At 36.2% G+C, this 27162-nt stretch overlaps 2 protein-coding genes across 11 annotated transcripts in view; both read left to right on the forward strand.

The window, feature by feature from the left end:
- Window positions 1-1982: 1982 nt before the first annotated feature.
- Window positions 1983-17913, forward strand: LOC116809470 (uncharacterized). Its single transcript, XM_058443307.1, has 4 exons — window positions 1983-2235; window positions 6002-6054; window positions 17129-17382; window positions 17684-17913. The coding sequence occupies exons 1-4, from the start codon at window positions 2065-2067 to the stop codon at window positions 17911-17913; spliced, it is 708 nt and encodes a 235-aa protein (XP_058299290.1). The 5' UTR covers window positions 1983-2064.
- Window positions 17799-27162, forward strand: part of IKZF2 (IKAROS family zinc finger 2) — a 153849-nt gene continuing 144485 nt past the window's right edge. For 2 of the 10 annotated variants that reach the window (XM_032754638.2, XM_032754652.2), the window contains exons 1-4: window positions 19413-19496; window positions 19826-19892; window positions 21427-21475; window positions 22257-22364. In XM_032754638.2, coding sequence (XP_032610529.1) covers window positions 19890-19892; window positions 21427-21475; window positions 22257-22364 — 160 coding nt within the window. In that variant the 5' untranslated portion in view covers window positions 19413-19496; window positions 19826-19889. Of the gene's footprint in view, window positions 17954-18455; window positions 18645-19412; window positions 19497-19664; window positions 19698-19825; window positions 19930-21426; window positions 21476-22256; window positions 22365-27162 lie in introns of those variants that run through there. The other 8 variants (XM_032754647.2, XM_032754653.2, XM_032754641.2 and 5 more) reach the window with 7 other exon arrangements.

The raw sequence follows: 27162 nt of genomic DNA on the forward strand, positions 1-27162 counted from the left end.
TGTGATTGTACATGTATTTGCTGAATTAATTCTTCATTGTCTGTTTAACCCAGTTTAATGTGTTTCATAAGGTTAACTTTGTCAGTTTTATTCAATCCCTGTGTCTAATAGAGTGTTTATCACTGAATGACCAAATAAATTAAAAAAAAATCTGGCCCTCCGTATTTATGGGTTCCATATCTGTGGGCTCTGCATCTGTGCGTTCAACCAAACATGGATTGAAAATATTCCAAAAAAATAGAATGGTTGTCTATACTGAACATGTACAGACACTTTTGTTCTTGTCATTATTCCTTAAACAATTATTTACATAGAATTTACATTGTATTAGATTTTTTTTTAGTAATGTAGAGATAATTTAGTGTATCTGGGATGATATGCATAAGTTACATTCAATTACTATAACATTCTATATCAGGAACTTGACCATCGATGAATTTTGGTATTCCTGGTGAGGTCCTAGAATACCAGGATACTGAGGGACACCTGTATATGAATACATGCATATACTATGCTCACTCACTGGGACGTTTACTACTTTAGACTGTTGTCAATTGATTCCTGTCTTGTCCCTTGGTACCACAGTGAATGGATTCTCTACTTCTGAGCTCAATTTTCTTTAACTGGGGCCCTGACTCCTGCAACTGGACTTTCCAACACTGAACACCCCACTGCTTAGATCTCTTTCATTTGCCTGCCATTTTGACTATTGCAAAACACCTGCCCTACTTCTCCTTAGATAGATCACCTGGGCTTTCTTCCCTTGATTTGGATGGTTTGTCCTTGTTTCTCATGCCGATCCTCTCATTTCTGACCTTTCTTGAGACTCACAATTCCATGTGTTTGTTACCTCTATCACTGATATTGGCTTCACACTCAGGTCCAAGATCACATATCCAATTGCTGCCATTCTGAATGCAAGTAAACCCAGTCAACATCTGCGTCTGTGTTCTATATCTCCAAATGTTCTTAGTATTCAACACAAAAGAGCTTACTTAGCCCCAGCTAACCAACTCTCCTGAAGTAATTGTGGTTCATATCAAACATGTACACTTTTAAAAATAAAATGGAACAATTTAAAGGAATAAGGATTTAATTAAAAATATTTTGGTAGTGCTGAAAAAAAATAGTGACAGGAATAATTAGACATTGGTCTCAAAGAAAGGCTTAGGAGGTCAGATATTGTGTCTATGCTACTGTTATTTCACACATGACCCCCAGTACAAGTACTCAATAAATATTTCTTTATGGATTGTTTGACTATTGTGTCTAAAAATTCATAATTTTAACAAATATTGATGTAGTAGAACATGCTACAAAGTCTATTCCTAGTTCCAGTGCTTTTTTTACCAGCCTTGGCTGGCTGGCTATCCCAATGATTATGTTCTGAGGTCTTTCATAGCCACATTTCATCACACTAGTGACAGTACTAAAGTGGTTGAGTGAATGTAGTGCCTGTTCATAAAATCATTTCAATAAAGGGCTTCAAGATTTTTCCAGACGCTATTCAAATCTATATAATTATTTACAGTAGGACATAAAACACCAAGGTCTCACATATTTTTTTTCCCTTAGTGAACTAAGCCAAGCCATGTAACAGGGCATTAAGGTGCAATAAAGTTGTTCGTTTCAGAATTTGTTTCCTCAAGCATTCTATTTTTTCTCTAAATTGTGGATAACAGGAATTGACAGTCACATGAACTTTAAGGGAATTAAACGCAATAGGCTAAAGCTTTGGTGCCTTATAATGAATGGGCCACACACAGTGGGTGCAGATCACTAAGAAGTTATTATGTATCTGTTTTGAGATAAACACTTTGCTGCTGCTAATGTTCTGTAACTTTTTATTACATTTTCAAAGAAAGTAAGCCAAACTGGTTGCCATGGAAATGATTATGATGTCACAGAGGATGATGACTTCTCCTAATCTATAAGCAGCAAGAGCAGATGTGCTTGTAAGAAACAAAGATCTTGTTTTCATACAAATGCGCTCAAAATAAAACACAAAGGAAGAAAAATACCCAGAGCACATAATGCAAAGAACAAGAATTGCTTCTAAATAGAATGTTTTACAAAGTTTTCCATAAAGCCTCAGCTGCTCCTCAAGCCACAACCAGCTTGAACATGGATGGCAGACATGAAATTACAGTATTCACAAAATTAGTATTCAGTTCACAGAATCTCTCTTTCCAAAGCCTTCAGGCATACTTTATGCACGCACAATTACAGAAGCAGGTAATGAGAGAGATTCTGATTTCTTCCTATTGTTATTGTATTTAGCTAGATAAGTCTTGATAAAAAATTGCTTTGTTAAAAAGAAATCTAAGCAATAATTTATTAATTCTATTGAAAATATCTTTTGGCTCTTATTACAAGATATACTGGATGATTTCTCTAAAACACACATTACTGTGTCCATGGAGACGGTCAGTGACATATCAACTTTTAGTAATGCATCAAAAAGTTCCATAACAATTAATAATCTGCAAGCTACACTAATTTTTTAAATAATTTTATTATTTCATATCACAATTAATTTCACTTCAATTATTAGAGATTTTAAAAGAGGATATTCACAGTTTATGACTATGACCTCCTGAAATACATAGATATGATAAACAATTTATCAAATGAATGGGTTGTGTCAAAATATATTACAATGTTTTCATTACATCACATTGAATTGAATCTTATATGCCTTCTTGGTCATTGAGACTCTCCTAAATTAATTCTTTAGATTCTCAAATATTTCTCACAGTAACTTCAACTATTCTTAGAATTAATCAAAGTTTAAATGATAAAAATGAATGAATTATAATAAAGTTCTCACTCCCTGCAATAAAAAATAAACTTCCATCCAGTTTGCAACATGGATTTGCAAGTAAGAATTTTAAGTTCTGCTATAACTAAATGAGAGATTTGAACTGAGTGAAAATGAGATAAGTTAACTATTTTGATGGCTCCTAAGATCCTGCTCCTAAAGAAATCTACCACCAAATAACCTTTTACATGAAAACATTAAACATTAAGACCAACATACATTGTGCTACAATTCTGCATTACTGTTAAGTGTATGTATATCCAATTTTACATTCAATTTACTGTCAAAATTAATTTTTATTTAGAAATAAAAATATTATGAGAATTATATGAAAGAAAAACAAGTAAAAATAAACAAGAAAAAAGTGAAAGTTCACTATGTTCTGTAGCCTGAGTTAAAAGAAATTGAGAATAAGTTAACAGGTGTTTCTGAATGCTAGGCTTTAATCCTAGTTTTAGTTCTGCTATCATATTGAAGTCATATACTATTTTAAGACATAAGCTCACTTTTTTAAAAGTACATAGTATGAAGATAGTACTCTAAATGAACACCAATGTTTGAGCTGTATATTAGGACCTGAAAGACTATGATAATATAAATTCTGAAAAGAGGCTAAAAACACTTGACAGCCTTTTTATAAACACTGAAAAGATTTAAGAGACACCAAAGAGATGTTCGTTTAAAAACTACAGAAGACCATAATAGCTTGGTCGATTTAGACAAAGTGCAAAGGCCTAAATTTAAAAAGAACATCGGTATTTGAATTTAGAAAAAGAGAAAGGAAACTGCATTAAAAGTGCTTTTTAATGAATGAATGACTAGATGACAGTGGAATATTTTATAACACTTTGTTGATGAAGGGTTTTATCTCTGTGATAATTTTTATTACAAAGATAGTACCAAATCTGTTTAAAGCACTCTATTAAGAAATAAGAGCACTATAAAAACAGTTGACTGAGTCTTTCTCTAAAATTGCTCTAACATAGCAGTGTAGATAAGATACACATACAAGAAAAAATATATTTTATTGAGATGAATGATAACATTATTGATGTAGATAGTAGGTGCTAAATAACCTAAAGGGAATTACAAAGCATTCATTTATAATATATGGCATCAGCATAGTTCAGGGGCAAAAATAAAAATGTGGTGTAGCAATTTAACAGAAGTAAAGCTGTATATAGATAAGTGTAACAGACTATGCTGTCTTTCCATATACATAGGTTTTTGTCTATAGTTTTTTTTAAGCGTATTTGATCTGATTTCATTTAAAAATGCTTAAGCGAAAAGTTTTCATTTTAAAGACTCCCAATGAGGGCAAACAAACAAAAACTAGGCAATTTTTAGTCCCTGGAGGAGAAAACTTAGTTGGCAGGTTGTCCTAAACTTTGCACTCCCTATGTAAGCATAGGCTAGTTCAGCTGATTGTTGCTATGTGAGGTTTTTCTAGGCACTTATACTATACAAATGCTCTAATTTAGAGTTGACCAAGGTCTGGATAGAAAAATTTGAATCTGATATATGTTATTTGGGGTATTACATTTTGAAGAGCAAGCATAAGTAATGGGTACTCTGATGTGGAAGAAAATATGTTTTTCATTAGTCTGATTTGTTCTTTTAAAAAAATGACATCAGACATTTGGGAAAAGATTTTTAAATATTGGGAAGGAAATCAATATAAAATTAAGGTACAAGCCTGAGCAATATAGAGAGACCCCCATCTCTAAAAAGTTTTTTTAGAAATTAGTCAGACGTGGTGGTGCACATCTGTAGTCCCAGTTACTTGGGAGGCTGAGGTGGGATTATTGCTCAAGCCCAGGAATACGAGACTGCAGTGAACTATATAGTCACAACACTGTACCCCAGCCTAGGCAACAGACAGCTATCCTGTCTCTCTTAAAAAAAAAAAAGAAAAGAAAATTAAGTTATAAAACAATGATCAGCTTTTATGTCACTGCAATAATTAACTGTCATAATTTCAATCACACTAATTTAAGAATGTTCTTTGTAAAACTGCTATTTAGAATATTTGTTTGCTTATCAAAGAAATGCAAATAAAACACTTAGCCATGAATGAGGCATTGCTCTAAGCCTTGATTTGATCAACTATAAATATTAACTCATGTAAACCGTATTAAAAACAAAACTTAGGTAAGTTTTATTATTTCCATCTACTATTAACAGATGAGAAAACTGAGACTATTAAGAAACTTGTCCAACTGTTAAGTAACACAGTAAATCACAGGACCCTGGATTTGGCAGCAGGCCGTCTGGATTGAAAGATCTTGATAATTATATAGCCAATGGTACTTTTGCCAGTATCCCCTGGGTCAAATTCCTCTTGGAGTACTGAGCTGGAATTTTTTTTTTTTTTTTTTATGGGCTGATAATTTCACAGGCTATCCAGACAATATAAGCTATGTAACCAACAGTGTGTTTCCTCTTTTATCTGATTACTATGTTTGCAAAAGTAAGTTTTGTGTTCAATTGTGGCTTTTTCATAACCAAGATTTCTTGATATTTTTCTTTCCCCTTTGCATCTTAGTTTCTCTTATTATTTTCTGAATTTACCCTGAATTCGAATTCCAGTAGAAAGTACTGGTGGATAAATCAATCAACCAACTTCAAAAAGTAGCCACAAATCAGTCTTGAAAATAACTATTTCATGTTTTCCCATTTATAAATCAAAGGACTAGAGGCTACTATCAATTATTTAAGATAAAACATAGCTAAACTAAAGGTTCACTTGACAGTGATCTTAACTGCTTTTAAAATTTAACAGGAAAAACATATACACATTCGATTATATTTGGCCTTCTCAAAATATTCATTCTCTCCTTCAGTAGCATTACAAGAACCATAGGTCACGAGGCCCACTTCATATAGTAAGATGAGGATAATGGTAAACTCTTGATTTTACAGTCCTACATAAAATGATGCCATGTCCTTTTATCTTTCATCAAAGGCATAATTACAGGGTAGAGAATGAAACACTATGATTCCAGATGACTTCTCTCTATCTAGCCTGAGTTCTACCATTAGCTAGCTGGTTAACTTTGAGTAATCACCTAAATTCTATGAGTTAAATATTAGATGAGTAAATATTTTCATTACACAAATCCACTTCTTCCAGCCTGACTCTTTGATCATTCTCTGGTATTATCCCTTCATTTCACATAGGAAGAAGCAAGGACAAGAGCAATGAAGTCACCCAATCAGAGTAAAACAGTCAGGTAATGGCAGAGTCAGAATTAGAACAAAGGTCTCCTGTCTTCTAGAATTGTGTTTATTAAGAAATCAAACGTTGCAGATGCATCTCATCCTCCTCTCTCTCACACTGGAGGTTACTGCTGTTCCCAAAGTGGTGTCTTTCTTTTATATTTTATAATACTTTTACTACACAAACATACGTACAAAAACAATATATATTGTTTTCTATGTTTTTAAGAATTAACAATTTATATAAGAATCCTTTAACAATTCACTTATCTTACCCTGTATAATATTTTAGGGATTTTTGCGGTGGTATTTATGTATTTATATATGTATTGATTTATGTAGTACATATATATGTGTGTGTGTGTATATATGTATTTGTTGTAGTATTTAGTTGCTGTGCAATATTTCAATGAAATGATACACTTCAATTTGTTTATCCATTCTCTTGGCCAGTAGCTTTCAGTCTTCTTTTGACCATGTAATCCATAGGGAGTAAAAATAGCTTTTTACATGGTGAGCTGATAGATAGATAGATAGATAGATAGATAGATAGATAGATAGATAGATAGATAGATACACCTCTGATACAAAAAGTTACCTTTTATTTATCTTTGTTGTGTGTGATAAATGTACTCTATTCGATTCTATTTTTTTTTTTAGATGCTGGTTATGACTGACTAAATACACACAGCCTGCTAATGTGTTATAACGAGTCATTTGAAAAATACTGTTCTAGGGGGATATTTTTCAAACTGCTGTAACACTTCCAATACTCTGATATTCCTGCAGAACATAGTGGGAAGCTAGTGGGGGGCGAGTCCAGCTTAGAATTTTTTCTGTCAATGAAAGTTGGAATTAAATAGGAATATCTTTAACACGTGGATCATTTAGGTACAGAAAAAAGTTTGAACCATGGTTTTAAGCAGTGAGGCTGATTATGAGGTAATTCTAAAAAAATGTGTGTAGATTTTTAAACAAATGATTCACATTTTGAATTCATGCTGCTAGCTTACTACTTTAAGAATTCCTATGGACAGTCTATTCGTAAACCGGAATGAATATTTTTTAGAAAGTGAATAAAAATCCCGCATTTTAATTTAATATTTATTTGTCACGGTCATTGAAGAATACCCCTAACTCAGAGAAATGGTTTTACCTACATTTCCATAAATTTTATCAATAAGCTTTATGCCTTCATTGCATTACAATAATATATTATTTGCAGACTAAAATACAGATGACCTCATTGACTTAAAGGTCTCCTGTGATGATGCTGTAATGAAGATTTCTGTGTTTAGTGAGTTGGGATCATTTCATTTTAAAAAAGGAATCTTCAATTACAATTTGGTTACATGCTATACTAGTCTTTGAAGGTGCATTTTAGCCTATGGTTGTGACTAGAGACATAAGAATATTTTGCTTTTAGCAAGGGTGGTAATTTCTGCTTCCTTTTTGGCATTGGCATCTGACTTGAGTACTCTAATCCTTTCGTCATCAGCTCTCAGTGTACAATGCTTGGCAAAATCTAGTGACTTCGATGAATAAACCAGTCTTCATATGATCCAGAGGCCTTAAGCTGCCTTGTTTTCTTACCCTGATTTTGAAGCAAGTAATGGAGTTGGCAGAGACAGAGCTGAATCTGCCAAAGCTCAGAATAAAGAACACTCAAAACATAAGTGCAAAAGAAAGCAAATAGTAGGAGGTTATCATCTCAATTAGGAGTCATTGTATGGCAGTGATCTGGAGGAACTTGGACTCTGGTAAACGTTTATAAAGGTTTCTTACCTAAATCTGTCAGTTTGCAGTACAATAACTGCTGCAATCACTTGCAACAATGCAAAGATATGAATAATAGTAGGCATATTTCACCTATGAAGGCTTGATTGTCCACTTGACTCCAGATGGAAAGAACGAGAAAGTTGACACAAAGATTGAAATGGAAGATGGGAGCTGAAGCTGAGGTCAACTCCTTTCTTCTGCACTCTCAATTACAACACTGCTTAGAACCTCCTTTCTCCTGAATCAATATCTCACTGCTCAATATGCTCTCAAAGCTTTTTCATTATGGCCCCTGGAACTCCTCTTTTAAGAAAACAAACAAACAAACAAGTAAATCCATCTATAGCCTCCTATCTCTTTAAAAAAAAACATTGCCTAGGCTGGGTGCTGTGGCTCACGTCTGTAATCCCAGCACTTTGGGAGGCTGAGAAAGGTGGATCACTTGAGGTCAGGAGTTCAAGACCAGCCTGGCCAACATGGTGAAACCCCGTCTCCACAAACATTACAGAAATTAGGTGGGATTACATGCCTATAATCCCAGGCACTCAAGAGGCTGAGACAGGAGAGAATCGCTTGAACCCTGGAGGCGGAGGTTGCAGTGAGCTGAGATTGCGCCACTGCACTCCAGCCTGGGTGGCAAAGTGAGACTCTGTCTCAAAAGCAACAACACAACAAACATAAAAACAACATTGCCTAAATGAAAAAGGTCTTCTTTGAGGCCATTACTCCTTCTCATCTAGGATGAATATATAATGTCACACAGAAACCAAGACACTTAAGAATAAAAGGGGGTACTATTAATAATTATGCCAGGACCACAGGTGTAAACTGAGACAGTTCTTGGCAAACCAGCTCATATGGTCAACTTACCCATAGTCCTCTCAAGTGAAGGCTTTTCATTTTCTATTGATTCACCTTGCTCAAGTTTAGACTAAGGAGTCAGCATCCCCTATGTAGTCCAAAGACATTTTCAGAACATATACACTTTCATGTAAATCCCCGGTTCCTCTGATGCTCATTCTTTCCAGCTACCACCTCACAATTCTTCCTCCTTGCTTTTATTTATCAGTTTTCCAGGGATTCGTTCTTCATAGACTTTTGCACCTAGTTCAGTATTTCCCTCTCTTCCCCAAGAGCTACATCTTCCGATTATCCTTTCATGTTTCTGATATTCCATCCCCTAGAGGCCATGACTTCCCAACCTCCATTCTGGATTCTGGCACCTTGTTCTCCATCAGAAATTTCTGTTCACAATCTTCTATACTTTCCTATCTCTCACTATTCCTTCTTATGCAAATTATTTAACCTCACTGGGACCCAACTGAGGTCTCTGTACCCCTCTGCTTCTACCTGTCAGTACCCTCTCTGCTTTGTATAGCTTGCTTGATGATCCATTACTCCAATTCATTTCTTTAAGTCAAGCTCAACTTCGATTCAATGTCTTCCAGCTCTGCAGCCGGTGAAATTTTTTACACTGGATCAATCCTGTGGTTCATTCTTTTCAAGATTCTATCTGGGCTGTGAGCCCAGTTACAGTTATAGCATTGAGCTTATTGATGGTTTATTTGTGGTCACCAGCCTTAACTGGGTCCTCTATTCGGCTTGCCTATTTTTCTACATTTTTTTTTCAGTTAGCCTCTCTCTATTTGTATAAAAGCAACGATTTCAAATTTATTCACTCTTCTTACATTTTCAATCCAGTGGCTTTACAACCTTAATGAATAACATCGATACCTTCTTCATACTTTTCCTAAACTTCCCACCATGACAACTTACAAAATTACTTATATCTTCAACCTTCCTTTCTTACTTATCCTAAGCACATAAGGTATGTCCTCTTCTAGCTGAAGCTACTCCTGCCAATTGTGCAATAGATTCTTTTCTTTCCTATTCCCTCAGGGACCCCACTTTACCAATTTTCTCATTAGCACTGACATATGTCAAGGTCTTACTTAAAAGACAAAACAAAACAAACAAGAAACTTCCCTCAACCCTACATCTTCCTGTAGCTACTAGCTTCTACCTCTCCTTTTATAGCAAAACTTCTTGAAATTACCGTCTATACTGACAGCCTCCATTCCCTGACTTATTCTTTTCTCAACAACTCTGCTGTCATTATTACAGGCATAATTTGATAGTGTTAATCTCTCCTTTTCTCATTCTTAGATCTTTTGGGTTTCCTCTCAGATCTCTCCGGGGCTCCATTGAGACAGGCTGTTTCAAAAATACTGCTGTCCCTCATGAATCAACTTAAGAAGGCTGGCTTGCTTATGAATCCACTGATATTCTAAAGCAGGTAGAAGGATGGTGGCCATATTCTCGAGGGTCAGAAGTCTGGCCAGGTGACAGGGATAGTGCCAAATGGCATGACCTTAGTGAGCTCCACTTTCAAGAGACTGGCCATCAGCCTTAAACTCAAGTTTACAGATGCACTACTGTACTGTTCTTAGAAAGGAAAACCATACATTTCTAAACTCATAAGAAATAGGTGGAAAAAAACCAGAAATGTCATTTGTTTATAAAGAAAAATATAATGATCATGTATATTCCCTTCACATAGGAAAATCACACGGACAGTGAAAATATCAGAAAGTTGCTAATGTTGGGCTTAGAAATGATCAAAGAGTTTTGTGTATGATAGACTGCCTAATGGCACCAGGCCTGACAGCCTGCAGTGTCCCCCTCACATCAGGAATGACCTCTGAAGGCAATATTTCCAAAGACTTGGGGGTAGGGTACTCCTCTGTCTTCCATATTATGTTGTGAAGGAACATCATTCCTTCCTTTTTAAATATTCAACCAGTCTGATGCCAAACATTCATCTAACATAAATATGGGAAAATGTTAAACAATATATTTTGAACATACCAGACACCATATTCATTTTATTTGTTGGCTACTATCTGATGTTTTAGGAAGCTCTTCTGGGTTAGGTTATTCAAAACACCCTTAAGCAGAGTTCCCCTAAAATCACTGATTGGCTTTTCAAATAAATAGTGTCTTTGTTATCAAATAAAAGCATTATTCCTTTTCGCTTTTAGAAAAAATAACCTGTAATGAGAGAGCAAATATGTAACTTCTACACGCATGGGATAGGAAATCCTAATTAAAATAATATAGTTATGTTCTCTACTCCAGTATTCACTGTATTTGTAAATTAAAAACGAGAGAAATATTCTAATTTCACAAGCTTCATGTATAAACCCTAGCAAAATGTTCAACTTGACTTTTACTGTAAACTGAGAGCTGTTCTCCAATGGAAAAAAAATCTGTTCCCTGAGACATGTCGTTTAAGAATGCCGCAACCATTTAAAATTACAGTATTTATCACAGAAAGCCATGCATTCATTATTTACACATGTAGGTGAAGTATGTCTAGAAAAGGGAGATGTATGATCCATCTGTTTCTGGGAGTAATAAATCTGAAATGGTCCCCTTTGAAATAAAATGTGCAAGTATGCTTGGTGACCCAGACTTTAAAGTTATTTTCTTATCTGGAACTCTTTGTCACCATTGATTATTACTCAACTCTTTATAGGGTGACTTTCTTTCAATTCACTCTCAGTGATTCTCTCATGTCATTCGCTTATTGAGAAGAGCTCTAGATATTTTTTTTTTTTTTTTTTTTTTTTTTTGAGGCGGAGTCCTGCTCTGTCGCCCAGGCTGGAGTGCAGTGGCGCAGTCTTGGCTCACTGCAAGCTCCGCCGCCTGGGTTCACGCCATTCTCCTGCCTCAGCCTCTCCGAGTAGCTGGGACTACAGGCGCCCGCCACCACGCCCGGCTAATTTTTTGTATTTTTACTAGAGACGGGGTTTCACCATGGTCTTGATCTCCTGACCTCGTGATCCGCCCGCCTCGGCCTCCCAAAGTGCTGGGATTACAAGCGTGAGCCACCGCGCCCGGCCTCTAGATATTAATAAACATCTGATTTTAACATACTAAATGCCAAATAGGTAATGTTTCACACATAGATAAGTATTGGGTTTGGTAAAAACTTCTATGTTGATACCACATTCGATTAACCATCTTAAAACACCCTGGACATTCAGTATGCTTTCAAGAGACACAACAGTGGACTGTGTATTACTCATAAGGCTGGATTAACTACAGTAAGATGTCTGTATGATTGATGAAAATAATTGACAATTTAGAGAGACTATAGTATGATGGTTATGAATATGGGCTTTCTAGAACCTAAAACGTGTGTTTGACACTGTCTAGCTCTGAAACTGTGGGACCAGGGACAAGTTAATACTGTCTCCAAGCTTTCTTCATGTGAAAAATGGGGATAATATTACCTCTCTTAAAATGACAGTGGGTGTTAAATGAGATAATGCATGTAACATGCTTACCATGGTATCTGGCACAAAATAAATGGATATAATTATAAAAATGATATATGTGACTTTCCTAGTCCCACTGATACTTTAACTTAATTGAAATCAGTCATATCATCAATTTAAAATGCTATAGATTCTTCATATGGATTTATTTCTCAATAATAGTACACTTCAAAAGTATAGTCTTCCAATGTGGCCATTTCTGCAATATAGTTTACAGGACTTAAGAGTGATATTCTTAGTCTACTGAGTGGGACTTTCCCAGGTGTCTAGTACCTCACCATGACGTCAGGTTTTAAATACTTTTGTGAAGCTTCGGCACAGCTGCTGGGGGAGATACAGTGATGGTGTTACTCTCTTCTTTATCATGTCTTACGACAGTTCAGAATGCCACACTAAGTTCTATATTAAGCTAACCTTTTTCTAAACCACAGTCATGAAAATTGGGGGAGGTGACATTTGACTTTACTACTTGTAAATGACCTTTCTTTGATTCAATTCCCTTTTCCATAGCTCACGCCCTCTTTCAGAGTTATAAAACAGAAAATGGCTCCCCAGTTCTATCCCTATATGGTTCTCAATTCCCTAGGTTGTAACCATCTGGCTATAAAAATGGGGAAGGTGAATTCTCTGGATTATTTCCTTTATTATCTGTTGGTAATGTGTTCCTCTATTTTTTTTTTTCAGCTTAACACAATTGTTAAGCAAGTGATTAGACTTTGCTTTACTGTGAAATAATTTTGGTTTATAAAGAGTTGAAGCTTCTCACAAACACTGGGTATGTACTTGCACAAGCTTTTCACAGGATTAAAAAGACAGTCATACTGCTATTGGCACTGGTTTAACCACCAAATGTTTCCCTTGAGATGCAACCTGTCATCACTCTGCTTTAGAGTATGGATCTCTCTTGCAGAATCCAACCTTTGATATCACAGATCTTTAGGTTAATCTGTCCTATTTTCACCTCCCAATTCCAAAGTCAAATGATTATGTTTGGTTTTCCTGCTGGTACCCAGCAAAATAAGTTTCTTTTTAATCTCTTGCATGTAGCTGCTGAAAAATATTCCAAATAATGAGTGTTTTTTTTGCCCTGTGTCTAAATTAATGCTCACTAGGCATCTTCTCCTTTGTTACCCTCTTTTGGTAAGTTATTTCTTTACAAAGTTGAATCATATCTCTTTCATTTCTTGAATTAACACTTTATTGAGGATTCCAATAACTTCCCTGTACTTTTTGTGCTCTTAAAATTTTAGGGTTTCTTAGAAGAATGGTCTTCCCAATCCTTTTTAGAGCTGACTTTGAGCATCACCACTTGACCCAGCTCAAAGTTCCCTCGTTTTTGCATTAATGGAACTCATTTTATCAAATACTGAACAAATCTGCATTTTGAAAGCAATTATGGTGGATTTTAATGACATCTTTAAAAATGCGTGCTTTCATTTTATTCAGGAACCTCTCTGGTCCTCACCCCATTGGTTTAACTCCCATAATTTATAATTCTCATTTGGGATAGAGATAGCTTATCACCTGCTCTACATCAAAACACACTCTCTGGAAGAAATCTGATAGTATTCTACTAACGTGTGAATTTCAGTCATAATGTTACCTTTTTTAGGGACATGAGTATTTGCATAAGAGCCTTATCTCCAATTGCAAAGTGACACTCTCAAGACTGTTAAAAGAAACTATTGTTCAAGGTAGATGGAATTAGAAGACCCTCACCATGTGGGATTTATATGCCAGCTGAATAGACCCCAGACTATCAGTGTACTCAGGGAAGTAAAGTTTGACAGTATTTATATGCTTTACTTATGAACTGGATCTGGTATCTTAGAATATTTTCTTTGAAAAGGTAGTTCCATTTTTGGCTTTCTTGCTTCTTCATAGTGCCAATCTAGGTCAACAGGAGTAAGTGAGACCATTGTTCCATATCCCGCTTAAAAAGAGAACACTACTTCAAAGACAAGAACAACATCACCTGACAAAAATAAAACAAGTTATCGGTTTTAAAACATTGTGCTTATGTGTGCCTGTTATTCTTAACTTTTTCAGGGTTTCAAGTTATTTTAGGGTACCTATTCTGGTTGATTATATATCTAGCACAATAAAGCCATTTAAATAAAAAAATATAGAATTCATTTCCAAAAATTTCTTCTTTGATTTTAGGAATTATAATTTTCCAAACTGTCCCCTCCCACCTTCTGCTAAAAAAAACCCCAAAACTTAAAAACATACAATTAATTCCTTGAGCAAACAAAAGGGGATTTTATCCAAATTCCTTTAAAGGGTACTTAGGGCTTTTAAATCTAAAATAGATAAAACAAACTACCCAAAGAAAACAGAACCAATACTCCATAATGTACCTTTTAGCTATATTGCCTTGTAAAATTTTTCTTTTGCTGATCACACTTAGTGATTACTAAATTAAACCTGTTGCATTTCTTGGTAGTCACCCTGGTTCATGAATTGTCAGGTAGTAACAAGAAATAATTCATTTTTGAAACAGAGGCATTACATAAATGTATTTTATTCCAAATTGCATTTTATATACAACGTTAGCCACTTTTCATATTTATATTTGCAAAATTAACATATAAATGTTAAAAATATATATTTACATATAATTTTTTTATTTATATAACATTTTATATTATATACATTTTGTAAATATAACTGTTATCTACCAAGAGGTTCAGATCCTTTGTGTGGCTTGTAAGCCAGAGCTGACCTGTTAAGGATATTTGTAATATGACTTACGAGCCAAGATCTGACCAAATTCTTTATGAAATCAGCATGTATCTTCGAAATCCGACCCTTTTTGTCCTTTGAAAAGAATTTAATACATGAAAGGAGCTGAGTATATAATTTCCTACATATTCATTAATTTAATAAATGTTTATTGAGTACCAACTTGTACCAAATACTATGCTACTTCTGAGAAAACAATGATTAACAGGACATAATCCCTGGCCTTAAAAAGATCATATCCTAGTGGCAAAGACAGATTTTATTTTAAAACTCAACACATTAATAAAATATTTACAAAGTAGTATGTTATGAAGGAAATATTCAAGGTGCTATGATAGGAGTTGGTGCAGGAAAATGTTTGGGTAGGATGGGACAGAAAGGATGAAAAAGAACCGCTACGTGAAAAATGGTAAGGGTAGAGGAGTCTGTTTCGTCCCCACCCTGCCACTTCTTCCCTAAAGTAAAAACTTAACTCTCCAACTGGATACAGTGGCCAAAGAACATGGTACTCCACTTTCCTAGTGGTATATTTTAATGTACAGTATAGTTATATATGTACCTTAAAAAAATGTGTACAGTCTATATCTTTGGCAAAGGATGGAAATAAATGCACCCTCTAACTATCAAAATACTACTCAGAGAGGTCAGGTGCAATTGCTCACACCTGTAATCCCAGCACTTTGGGAGGCCCAGCACCCTGGGAGATCACCTGAGGTCAGGAGTTTGAGACCAGCCTGGCCAACATGGTGAAACCCTGTCTCTACTAAAAATACAAAAATTAGCCAGGTGTGGTGGCGGGTGCCTGTGATCCCAGCTACTCGGAAGGCTGAGGCAGGAGAATCGCATGAACCCAGGAAGCGGAGGTTGTAGTGAGCCAAGATTGCTCCACTGCACTCCAGCCTGGGTGACAGAATGAGACTCAGTCTCAACAAAAACAAAACAAAAACGAACAAACAAACAAACAAAACTCCCCAGAGAAATTCTGAACAAAGTGAATTACAGTTTATGCAAGGGTTCTTTCCCATGAGTGGATTGCATTGTGAATCTTAGGACTATAGACTCCACGGGCATGAAATAAAACCCAATCTTGGTATGAAAAAACAATCTTGATTTCTCTGGATGAGTTAGATACACCATAACCTGCAAATAAGAAAGGAATGTAGGATGTTAAAAAGAGGGAAACATTTGCCAAGATGGTCCAATTCTCCCAGGTGGTCATGAGATCTTTGTTATTCTAAAATCTGGGATCCATTCAGCGGGAGGCAGGGTGACAGAATGTAGTGTCTGAAGCCTTAGCCACTAGAGGGAGAAAGTGTGCCTCTGGTGACTAGGCAGCCAATGAAAGTCAACTCTTGAAAACGACAGGCTTCAAGGAAGCTAAATTAAGCTTCAATAAACCAGGGGCAAGGACTACATCAACTTGGTAACTTTGGGGAACTTGAGGATGTATCTTTAAGATTTCACAATGGATCCTCTTCTACCAAATAATTACATTGTGTAAACTATCAGACATTTCATCTTAATTTCGATTATCTTTATTTCGTATTTTCAAGGATCTCTATAACTGTACAGATACCTAAACACTTAGGTTCAGTTTTTAGGAAGGACTTGTGACAATTTAGAGAACTTATGTTATCCTTTATATATTGGGCATTTACATATTATAAACGACATACAGATTTTTTGAGGTAATTTAAGACTAAAATATTTGCTCTCTGTTGGGATGATAGAGCGACTTACTGGTTCTCTACTCAGACTTTCCCAAATACGACTTTAGGAAAACTAATTTTACTTAGATAACTGGCAACTGTTTAAAAATCTGCCTTACCAATATATAACTCACAGGAACTGCAATTTTTCTTAAAATCATCATAATATTATTGCAAGCCTGAGTCCAAATAATTTCTCTCTAATGAAAATTTGTTAATCTTGTTTGCTGTATCACACCATCTACCATTTTCTATAGTTAAACAAAAAAAGACTATCGTTACAATTGCTTAATAATACACTGTATAAAAAAACTTTCAAGAAGTAATTCATTATAAAAGCTACAATATCACACAAGTTATATGGTATCTATTATTTAGTTTGTGTCGATGTGAATTAATTCCTTCCCTATATCAAAATGTAAAGAAAAGACACTATCCAAAATTACCTATAGAGTGGTGCTTAAGGTACTGTTGATGATTTAATTTTCAATATATCGTTTTTTTCTCAGCAGAAAGAAAACCTCAACAACTATTTCTGGGATTCTTCAAAGGAGTAAGAGTACGGTGCCTGTTGCGACTCTTCTAGCATTGATTTTCTTCACAATCTGTGATAAGGTTTCTCGGAAATACCGTTTGGCAGTCCTGATAATTTCATGTGCTTTCAAATTTCAGTCACCCAGACTACACAGTTCACTATTTTCAGCTCCTTTCATTTTCCTTTTCCCTTTAATTATAGAAGTCTCTATTCCCTCTTTTCGCAAATGTGGTCAGGAAAGACACTAAATGCTACTATTTGTAGAAAGAATATGCATTTGTTTTTCTCTTGACGGTTCACTTAAGTTCTTTCCAAATAAACAAGCTGTGATTGATAGTGATAGGTAACACTTCAAGGGTAGCAACTTTTTGGACTCTCATCCGTTCCTTTGACTTTGGGGAACGTGGCACATACCCCGGGGGAGAAAAAGCAAATCAACACTTTAATTTTAAACTTGCACTGCTAAAGCACTTTCAAAAGAGTAACAGTTGAGCATCTCAGACATGAATGTCTTTCTTAGTCTATTCCCCAGGACCCCTCTTATCCCGCTTCATGTCCCGGTCAATGCGGTGCGCTTTCCGAAACGCGGCCGCAGAATTGCCGGCGGAGACCAGTAGGTGGAAGGCTCCACGCGCACTCCCCTACTCGGCCGGGACGCGGCTCCCGGACTCCGCGCAGGGCGCCAAGATCGCCGCCCCGCTCCCTTCCCCCGGCCTCCCCACCAATCCCAGTTTGAAAGAAAACTTCACGCGGCCGAAATGAACGTCACCTCACCGCTCCAAGCCTCCAGCCAGCAGAAAACGTGAGACTTATTATGACACGGGGAGGGGGAATGGGGGTCGCCGTGGCACACTCGGAAGCGGGTTACCTGGCCCCCGTCGGGGGCGGGGTCCGCAGTCCGGGGACCAACGGGCTAGGGGCGACACGGCCGGGCGCGCGGGTGGGCGCCAGGGAGTGCGCGCGTCGCGGAGCCTCCAGGGCAGCACTTGTCCTGTAATCGATTGCCGAGCGCGCCGAGCGGCTGAGCGCGCAGACACGCGCACACGCGCCCTCCAGCCCGCGCGCGCGCGCACACGCGCTCTCATACACACACGCACAGGCGCTCGGGCTCCGCACACACGCACGCGCGCGCACGCACGTCCGCCCGCCCGCGCCCGGGGCTCCGCTGCCCGCCGCCCGCCGCCGCCGCCAGCCCGCCCTCCGCCCGCGGGCGTCTGCGCGAGCCCGGCCGGCGGGGGAGATGTGCTTGGGCTCCACCGGATCGGTTTCTCGGGGTTTGACCAGCTGTCCCGGGCTAACCCTGCTCCTCGCTGAAGATGGAGGAAGTAAAAACAGGATTACCCTTAGCTACAGATCCACTGCCTTAGTTTCCACCACCAACTGCAGTGCACAAACACACGTTAGGCACAGGAAAGAAAGAAAGACAGAGGACACATTTACAGTAAACACAAACAAAAGGGTGATGGGATTATTTTACTGCATGCACTGCTGAGGTAAATCTCCGCTTGGCTTTTGCGTGGTGAAGAACAGCTCTTGTTTTGTCTTCTGATTCATAGATTATATATAAATATGTGTATGATTTGCAAAGGGGGGAGTGTTTTCAAAGTTAAGTGTAATTATATAGCATCTCGTTTTGCACTGTGATGTGATCAAATGACTTGTTGCTGTTAACCAGTAATAATAATAATAATATAGGTATTTTTCTCTGGGAGGGATGGATTGTGGTTCTGATTAGGGTAATGATTTTTGTAAAGGACGCTCAGGGAATCGGGTTGAAGATGATGTCCTCTGCCTTAATTTATCGTCCCCTCCTTGTAATCTGTTTCTGGGATGTTAATCGATTAATCAGTTCTCATCTCTATAGCTGTCATGAATTTGGACTTGTTTTGCTTTGTTTTAACTTGAATTCCAAGAAGAAAGATTGGGTAGGCTGGAATAAATTGCAGCTGTCTAGATAGAAGGTAATATCCAGATCCTGTTGGAATTAAAAAAGAAAAAAAAAAACACCCTGGTATGACACATGTAAAAAGGCAGCAGTTAAATCACTTTGACAGGTTCTAGTACGGGCGAAAGAGATGGAATTAAGATTTAATTTTTTTTCTTTTTTGCCAAGGGCCAAAAACAGTCCTGTGAAGTTGGCCTAGGTTCCTAGCTGGGTTCTGCCTGACTGTCCCTCCCCTCTACCCGCCCCCCCCCCCCCCACCCCTTTTCTTTCAGTTTTCTTGTCTTAGCTTTTGGTCGATTCTTAAGGAACCGGTGGATCAAGTTTTTTCTCTTGTTAATCGCATTGCTATAGCACTGACTGACCTCTCTCTCTCTCTCTTTTTTTTTCCTCTTTCCTGAAAGTACGTGGTGCCATTCCTGAGTGACTTTTCCTACTAGACCATCCCAAAGGGACGAGGGGGAGGGGTGGAAGGAGGAGGAGGAGGAGGAGGAGGAGGAGGAGGAGGAGGAGGAGGAGAAGGGGGGTGTTCCTTCTCTCTCATTTCTTGGTTTTGTTTATCAGCCGATCTGTTTGCTGGATTTGGGCTTGGAATGACCCACCTGTAAAGTGCTTTTCCTTCCTCCTCCCCTTGAACTCTGCAGGGGGCTTGGCTTGGAGGGGGCAAGGGAGGGAAAGAGAGAAGGGGGAAACACAAAAAACTTCTTTCTTTCTCCCTCCGTTTATCTTCAGCCCGACATTGTCACCTCCTCTTTGAGGGGTTAGAAGAAGCTGAGATCTCCCGACAGAGCTGGAAATGGTGATGAATCTTTTTTAATCAAAGGACAATTTCTTTTGTATGTACATTTCGTTTCTCTTTCTCCTTTTTCTTTCTTTCCTTCTCTGAGGGTTAATAACCATTTCATTGATGGGGCAGCCTTCTTTCGCTTCTCCCTGACGTTTCTTTCTTTTTAATATGTGTGTGTTAAATGTGTACATTTTTAAAGAGATAAGCTAATTTCTAAAATATCCGAAGAAACTGCTCCTCTTTTAAACTTTACGGATCTCTTTCTTTAAAGCCTTATATAATCATAATTTAGAAGAATGTGATAACAGTACAGCAGGTTGAAATTTAAGTGCTATGTAGTGACTGAGTCGGGAATTTGATCTGATTATTCCATAAAGAAAGAAAGAAAAGTTTTTTTTTGGGGGGGGGTGGTAAGGGAGGGTGGTGGTGAAGAAGGGGAGGGGAGGGAGAAGGGAAGTGGTTTTGGAGACAAGAAGTGAAGCTGCCTGTTTTCCAGTAAGTAATGGAGAAATTCCAGGAGCCAGGGCTAAATATACTTGGCGATCAATACAGAAATGGCTCATTGTGAATAATTTAGCTGCTGGTGCAGTGAGAGTTTTGAAACTAAAGGCAAAAAGGACCAAGGCCAAACGGGGAAAAAAAAAGTAAAAATCTTCTCAGGACTTGTCAATTCTTAAACTTTTTTCCCCACAGGATAGTTACATTATCGATCTTTTCATTATGTGAATCAAAGCTAGGGGGTGTCATCTCATACAGTTTACTTTTGTTTCTGAGAATTATGTTCTGTTTTGTGGCATTTGTGCATGAGAATAATTGCCCAAAGTTTTGTTTTTTTTTTTTAATGATTCTCTCTAGCACAACCAAAGTTTATGAAATTCTCAAAATCAGACTGTATTAAGTAGGCTTGGCATTTGTATCCAAGCATGGTCTGGCAGGAAATTAAGGTTACATTGAACAGGTGCTTACACAGAACTTGGGGTAGGCTAAAATGTCAATACAAGTCAGGGAGTTGGCCAACTGCTGTAAAAATCTTCAAGACACCGTTGGGCACTAAGTTTTTTGTTTTGTTTTGTTTTCTTATGTTTGTTTGTCCTCCCCCTCCCTATTAGAACATGATGAACCAACTTGCAACAATTGTGAATAGAGCTATCTGTATACTGGGGAAGTCCTCAAACTGCAGTGTGATTGTGGGAAGTAGTGAATGGTAAAACACTTAAATCCCAGTTAAAGCTGACACATTTGAGGTGTACCCCCTATTTTTTCTTTAAACCCAATAAATTTTGATTAAGAGAGTCATTCCTTTTTTGCTTTAGCCCATCTCACAGCACACTTATCTTTCCTATCCTATCTCCAGCAGGAATCAGATCATTTGCAGAAAGAGTTCAGTGACTTGCAAATGAGCACATACAGTACACTGTGTATGTTTCTGGGCACAGGTGGCAGCAGCAACATGGACTAACTGCTTGGAGCTTCAAATAAGTTAAGAATTTCATGGCAGATACTGAAAGGAATCATTGTATTAAGGGTATAATCTTTTGTTTTGCAGCATTGCACTTTGACTATGGAAACAGAGGCTATTGATGGCTATATAACGTGTAAGTATTAGTTTTCATTAATTTGTTATTGGTAATAAAGTTGCCTTTGTATTACCTGTGTTTTAATTCCTGGATTATGAAACTTTATTGAGAATGCTGTACTTTTTTCTCTCTGTTCACAATTTCACCTTTGAATGAGTTTGAAAAAATGACAGCACTGAAGTGAAATAAGAAGGAAATATAGAAATATACTAAGTTAAGTAGTATACTTAAATCAATAGTAGCTAGCAGATCAACACTTTCCTACTTTTTATAATTTACTTTGTTGTAAGTTGAGAATAGGCCAGGTTTCATATATGTCTATTAATATGGTGTGTACTAAATATTTACTCCTCTGTAACCTAATTTTTCAGACATACTATGTGAAAGAGAATTAGCTTTCCTAACTTGACATTTCTTTAGCTACCTGTCTTTTCCATCCTCTCTCTGATAGCCAGCATTTTGGAAAATGCTCATTATAAATTCTGTGTGCTTAACAATTAAATTAGATGTTAAAAGAAAAGTTATTTCTTTCAACTGAAAGATACTTTAGAAATCAACAACTTATGTATTGAGATAATAAAGTTGTATTAATTTTTTTTATTTTGGGTTGATTATGGCTTCTCATCATTTCATTCAACTGTGTATTTCTAAATGATATTTCCTTATAGTTTCTTTTAAGGGAAAAATGTATTACCTTACAGTTTGAAGGCTATGCATGCCATTGCGTGTATAAAGCAAAGTTAGTAATTACATCTTATGTGACAATGAATAGAAACCAAAAGATTATATTTTCTGAAAGCAGGTGACAATGAGCTTTCACCCGAAAGGGAGCACTCCAATATGGCAATTGACCTCACCTCAAGCACACCCAATGGACAGCATGCCTCACCGAGTCACATGACAAGCAGTAAGTCTTCATTTTATGATTTTTTTTTTTTTTTCTCCAGCAACAGACTTTAATTTGTTAGGTCTGTGCGGCCCTCTCACATTGTGGTATAGCTACTGTTATAGATTTTGCTAAAGAAAGAACAACACAGATTTATTCCTGTTCATTCTAGTATTATAAAACATGAGCCTGCTTACTAGTCTGAACTATCCCAAGGTGGCATTTGGGAGCTGGTGCTTACCTGTATCAGGTAAGAAAGGTTAGAATTTGCTGGTTATTGTTTTGACTTGCCAGGTTTATGACTGGATTTTTTGTTGTTGTTGGGTAAAAAATGTGGAAACGTCACTTCCAAAGGACTCTTCACAGTTAAAAAATGAAATAATTTTATATTGCCTTGGTAGAAAGCTAAACTGTCAGTGATAAAATTAGTGTTACTTGCTTTTAAAAAATGTGTAAGTTTCTTCTCCAAAGCATTGGAAGTGAAGTGTAATTGAAAATTTATAGAACTCATTTATATCCATTTCTGTAACAAAGTTGAAAGGCTTTTGTCAGAGAAGAACTGATAAAATTTGGAAAGATGTTTTGAATTTGTAGGAAAAGACAGTTTTGGCTACTATTTTTGATAAAGGTTCATTTACTGATGTAATATACATTGTTTTTGTGTAATAAGAAGCAACTTACATGCTGTCAGTGAAAGAAGACAAAATAACTTTCCTTTATTAAGAATATGGTTGCTTTTTTCTTAATTACAGTGTTTTATCAGTTTAGTTATCAAGTGCAAGTGCTTTATTACTCTTACTCAAAAGTAATTTGAAATCTTGTTTTGTTTATACTTTCGATTTATATTTTATTCTTATATGTTATAGAAAGGACATTGGACTTACATGTAAATATAATTAAATTTACAAGTTTTCTGTTTTGGCAATATGTGAAGGAAAGGCAGGAATCTTCTTTCCTTTTTTTCCCCCCGAAGATTTAATAACTGAGAAAAGTGAATCATCTACTTAATTATGAGCATATTCATAAATGTACTCTGACTATCCAGAGAGAGCAACTTTTTCTTTTTACTTCTAACAGCTCTCGAAACTTTAAGTTATTATAAAACTACAAGCTTAGTAATGAGTAAAGACTACTGAATTATAAGCAATTTATATAGAATACTATTGAATACATTTTGCAATTTAGTAACTTTAAGTAATTTTAGCTATTGACTTGAAATTATGATTGAGTTTGAATTTGCTTTATTTATTTAAAAGTTATAGTTCTTTTAGGTAATGAGCACTTCCTAAGAAAATTTAATTCTAGAAGCAGTTCTTACAATTCCTTTATCATTTAGAAAGAAAAAACAAAGTCAGCGAGTGAATGTATACTAAATTATCATACTAATCTCATAATGAATCTTTTGCATTCATCTTTTTTTGCTAGTTGATTTGATAAAAAATATACTATGACTACAATTTAGGCAATAGAATTTTTACATTTCAATATACTAGTTATTTGGTATAATGTTTTTATTTCTCAGATAACTTACCCAATTTCCTAAAGAGTAAAAAGAGATAATATATAGTTTCTATTAGTTAGCTATTGGCTTTAGAAACATTGCATGTATAGGGCAGGGAGTAACTGTTAATCAGAGACTTGACTGTCATCCCCTAGACACAACCACAGGAAAATGCTTGTCAAGTGGTTAATTGGCTGCTTTATTTCTGAATTTGATTCTGGTTTTGCAAGTACTTGCTTCAGAAAGGCAGTTCACTCATCTTTTTAAATAAACAGTGCAGAGTGTAGGCATGATCAATTTGAACGAATAAGAACTGTGCTTTTGACATTTGAGCTTTTCTCACCCAACAACAGTAAACTTATGTTTGGTAGAGAGTTTTTTAACTTACTAGCCTGTGGCAATTCCATGTTAGTACAGGTTTTGGCTAAGATGCACGTGTTTTCAGGTTCTTTTCCAAAAAGTTGCAGGTTAAATATTTTGGCTCTCACTTCAGAGCTGTCTCTTGCATCCTTTATGTAGCCTCTATTTACAGTATCTAGGTTACCCACTTAGGTGTTAGATGGAGAAGATACCCATTTTTCCTCTCTGTTAGATCTAGGAGAATATCAGCATTTTAGATTGCCAAAGCAAGTAGTGATAGAGAGGAACTCTTGTCTATTAATTAGAACAAGAGACCTAGAATTGGTCACTCTGATGTTTTTCTGTGACTTGGGATAATTTTTGTGTGCATCTGGCCTGTCAAATCACTTGTGTCTGAGATCACGGGTTTCCCTAAATCCCTTTACATGCATTGTTGACTTTGTTAAATGAAAAGAACTTATTTATTTTCTGCATTTTTTAATATCTTCAAATATACTTCCTGGAGGGTGCCTGCTTCCAAAAACAGAATTGCAATTTTGATTGAAAGTGTTAAAGCTAAAAGTAAATGTGAAAACCTTTAAGACAGTTTCTAGTAGCAGGAAGGAGAGGATGGGAATATATGTGTAAGGAGGAAAAAAGTTATTTTTAAATAGTTAAAAAAAAAAAGTAAAATCTTTTTTTTTTTTTTTTAAATAAAACTGCTAACATTTTGGCCAGAAAAGTATCAATAAGGCATGAGAGCTCACTTATTTTGGCTTTAGGAAGGTGGTTAGTACTACTCTAAGGTCCTAGCATTTGTTTAAGCTATTTGGTAACTTTTCTAAGATGAGGGGTTTCTGTGCAACTTGCTGCCAGCTATTGTATAAAAATAATGACAGCAGCTATCATTATTTGACAATGCTAGAATAGAGCACTGGCGACTTGGGAGGGAGAGAACTAAAAATGTTACAATGCCTGACAGTTTTTGGTTTTAAAATTTAGCATGTAAGATAAACTTAGGAAGAAGAAGTATTAGTGATCCTAACATTTTATAATGACTACTTCCTATGGTTTTGAATGAATTTTCTTAGAGAACTTTAAACTTTTTCTTCTGGAATAAGGATCTCTTTGATAAGAAGATAGGCATTCTTGCCTGAGATCATTAGTGTACATATTGAGTCTGCTAACAATCTTCGGTGTCAGGGATGACAGTATATGCCTTGATGGCTATTGGAAATAAACAGTGTTAAGTGATTTTTAAAAATAGTATCTGGGAGTTAAGAATCTGAGACAGACATCTCAGACAGAACAATATAAAAATAATCCATATTTTTTTTTGGCCCATCAGATGAAACTTACTTTGTGATTCCTTCTGTTTCTTGGTTAGCTCATTTCGAATTCTTGCATAGTTGTTCAGTATTGGTTTCAGACTGTTCTACACTGGCAGGTGACTATTTTGAAAATTGTTTAAAGTTCAAAATTTTTAAATTAATTTTATTTTTCTTATCTATTTTTTATAATGTTTATGTATGAACTTACTTTGCAGGCAGTTACTTAAATGGGTATGAAAATACATCATGATGCAAAATTTGTTTCTATTACTTTAAAGCTCTTAAGTGGATCAACTGTACAGTCAATGCTATTTATCAGTCTGATGGCCAGGTGGCATGTATGGAATCAGAAGAAGTAGTAAGTCTAGTTTTACAAGGCTCTGACCAATAATCAGGTCAGGGAATCTAGTTTATTCTTTTCAGAGTGCTTCACATTAATTTTTTTCTTAGCTAGTTTCCATTTTTAGTACCTAGTGAAGCAGAAGTATATTATGATTTCTATTTTTCATATGTGGAAATTGAGGCTTGAGAAAATTAATTTACCTCTTAGAGAACTTAGCAGAAAGATGAAGTTATCAGGATTGGGACATAAAATTGTGATAATACCTTGTGGGTTAGTTAGATAACTGCTATCTCCACAATGTCACCTTCTCAGGGTGTCTGCCGTGTCCAATATTGGCCCATATTTTTGTGACAAAAACAATATTTCAGAAATAGGAGAGTTACTATGAGGGTGGAGTGATATCAGATAATCTTTTCAGGTGGGTGTTCTAATGCACTTTTTGAAATAGAGCCTATATTATGGGACTTACCAGCTTTCTGAGTTGTCTTCTGTAGCTTGGTTTGGCAGTCACCCTTGCTTGGATTTCTGTAGGACACACCCTAATATAACACCAGATGGGCTTGATATAAAATCTTCTGTTTTAAGTCACCGTACTTAGGTTTGTGTATATACCCAATGTACTTTACATTTGGTTCTTATTTATTAGGGAATTAAATAAAAATAGTTCTGATTTAATTTCTTTACAGCTATCAGAGATAAATGTCATAACTATGTACCAAAAGAGAAAAAAAGGGAAAAAAAAGGAAAGTAAAGGAGGTATAGATTTGTTGGTAATTAACAGCAAAAGTGCTGTAATTTTTTCTTTGCACCTCATTCCACTCCCAACTCCCTATCTTTTTAGGCTGCTTAGTATTGAGAATTAAAGTCCGTTTTCAAAAAACAAAACAACTTTTGGCAGAAAGGTTATCCTTATCATCTCTATCTTTGTTCAAAATCTGTCTTTCCCACTGGAAGTACTTTTTTAAAAAAAGATAACATCATTGATTATGTTCTATTGAGAGTCTTCCTGTAAGCCGTAATGAATTTTCATCTCTGGGTTCCGTGCTCTTCTCTCCTAACTTTTGATATATTGATATATTTTGAATATTTACATATTTTTATCATATTTGGAAATATCAATAGCAGAGTTCCAGTCCTAAAATGAGGTAGAATATATTGTTTTTCTTTACTTTTTTTCCTTCTTATCTGTTTATGTTAAATGTATTTATTGACCTGTTAGTATTTTCCTTTTGCGAATTAATTGAGACCCAATGTACCTCTGTTTTGATATAGGGAAGGAATATTTAGGGATGGTTTCCTTTATTA

Source organism: Hylobates moloch, unplaced genomic scaffold (assembly GCF_009828535.3).
Source record: "Hylobates moloch isolate HMO894 unplaced genomic scaffold, HMol_V3 SCAFFOLD_1, whole genome shotgun sequence".
NCBI lineage: Eukaryota > Metazoa > Chordata > Mammalia > Primates > Hylobatidae > Hylobates > Hylobates moloch.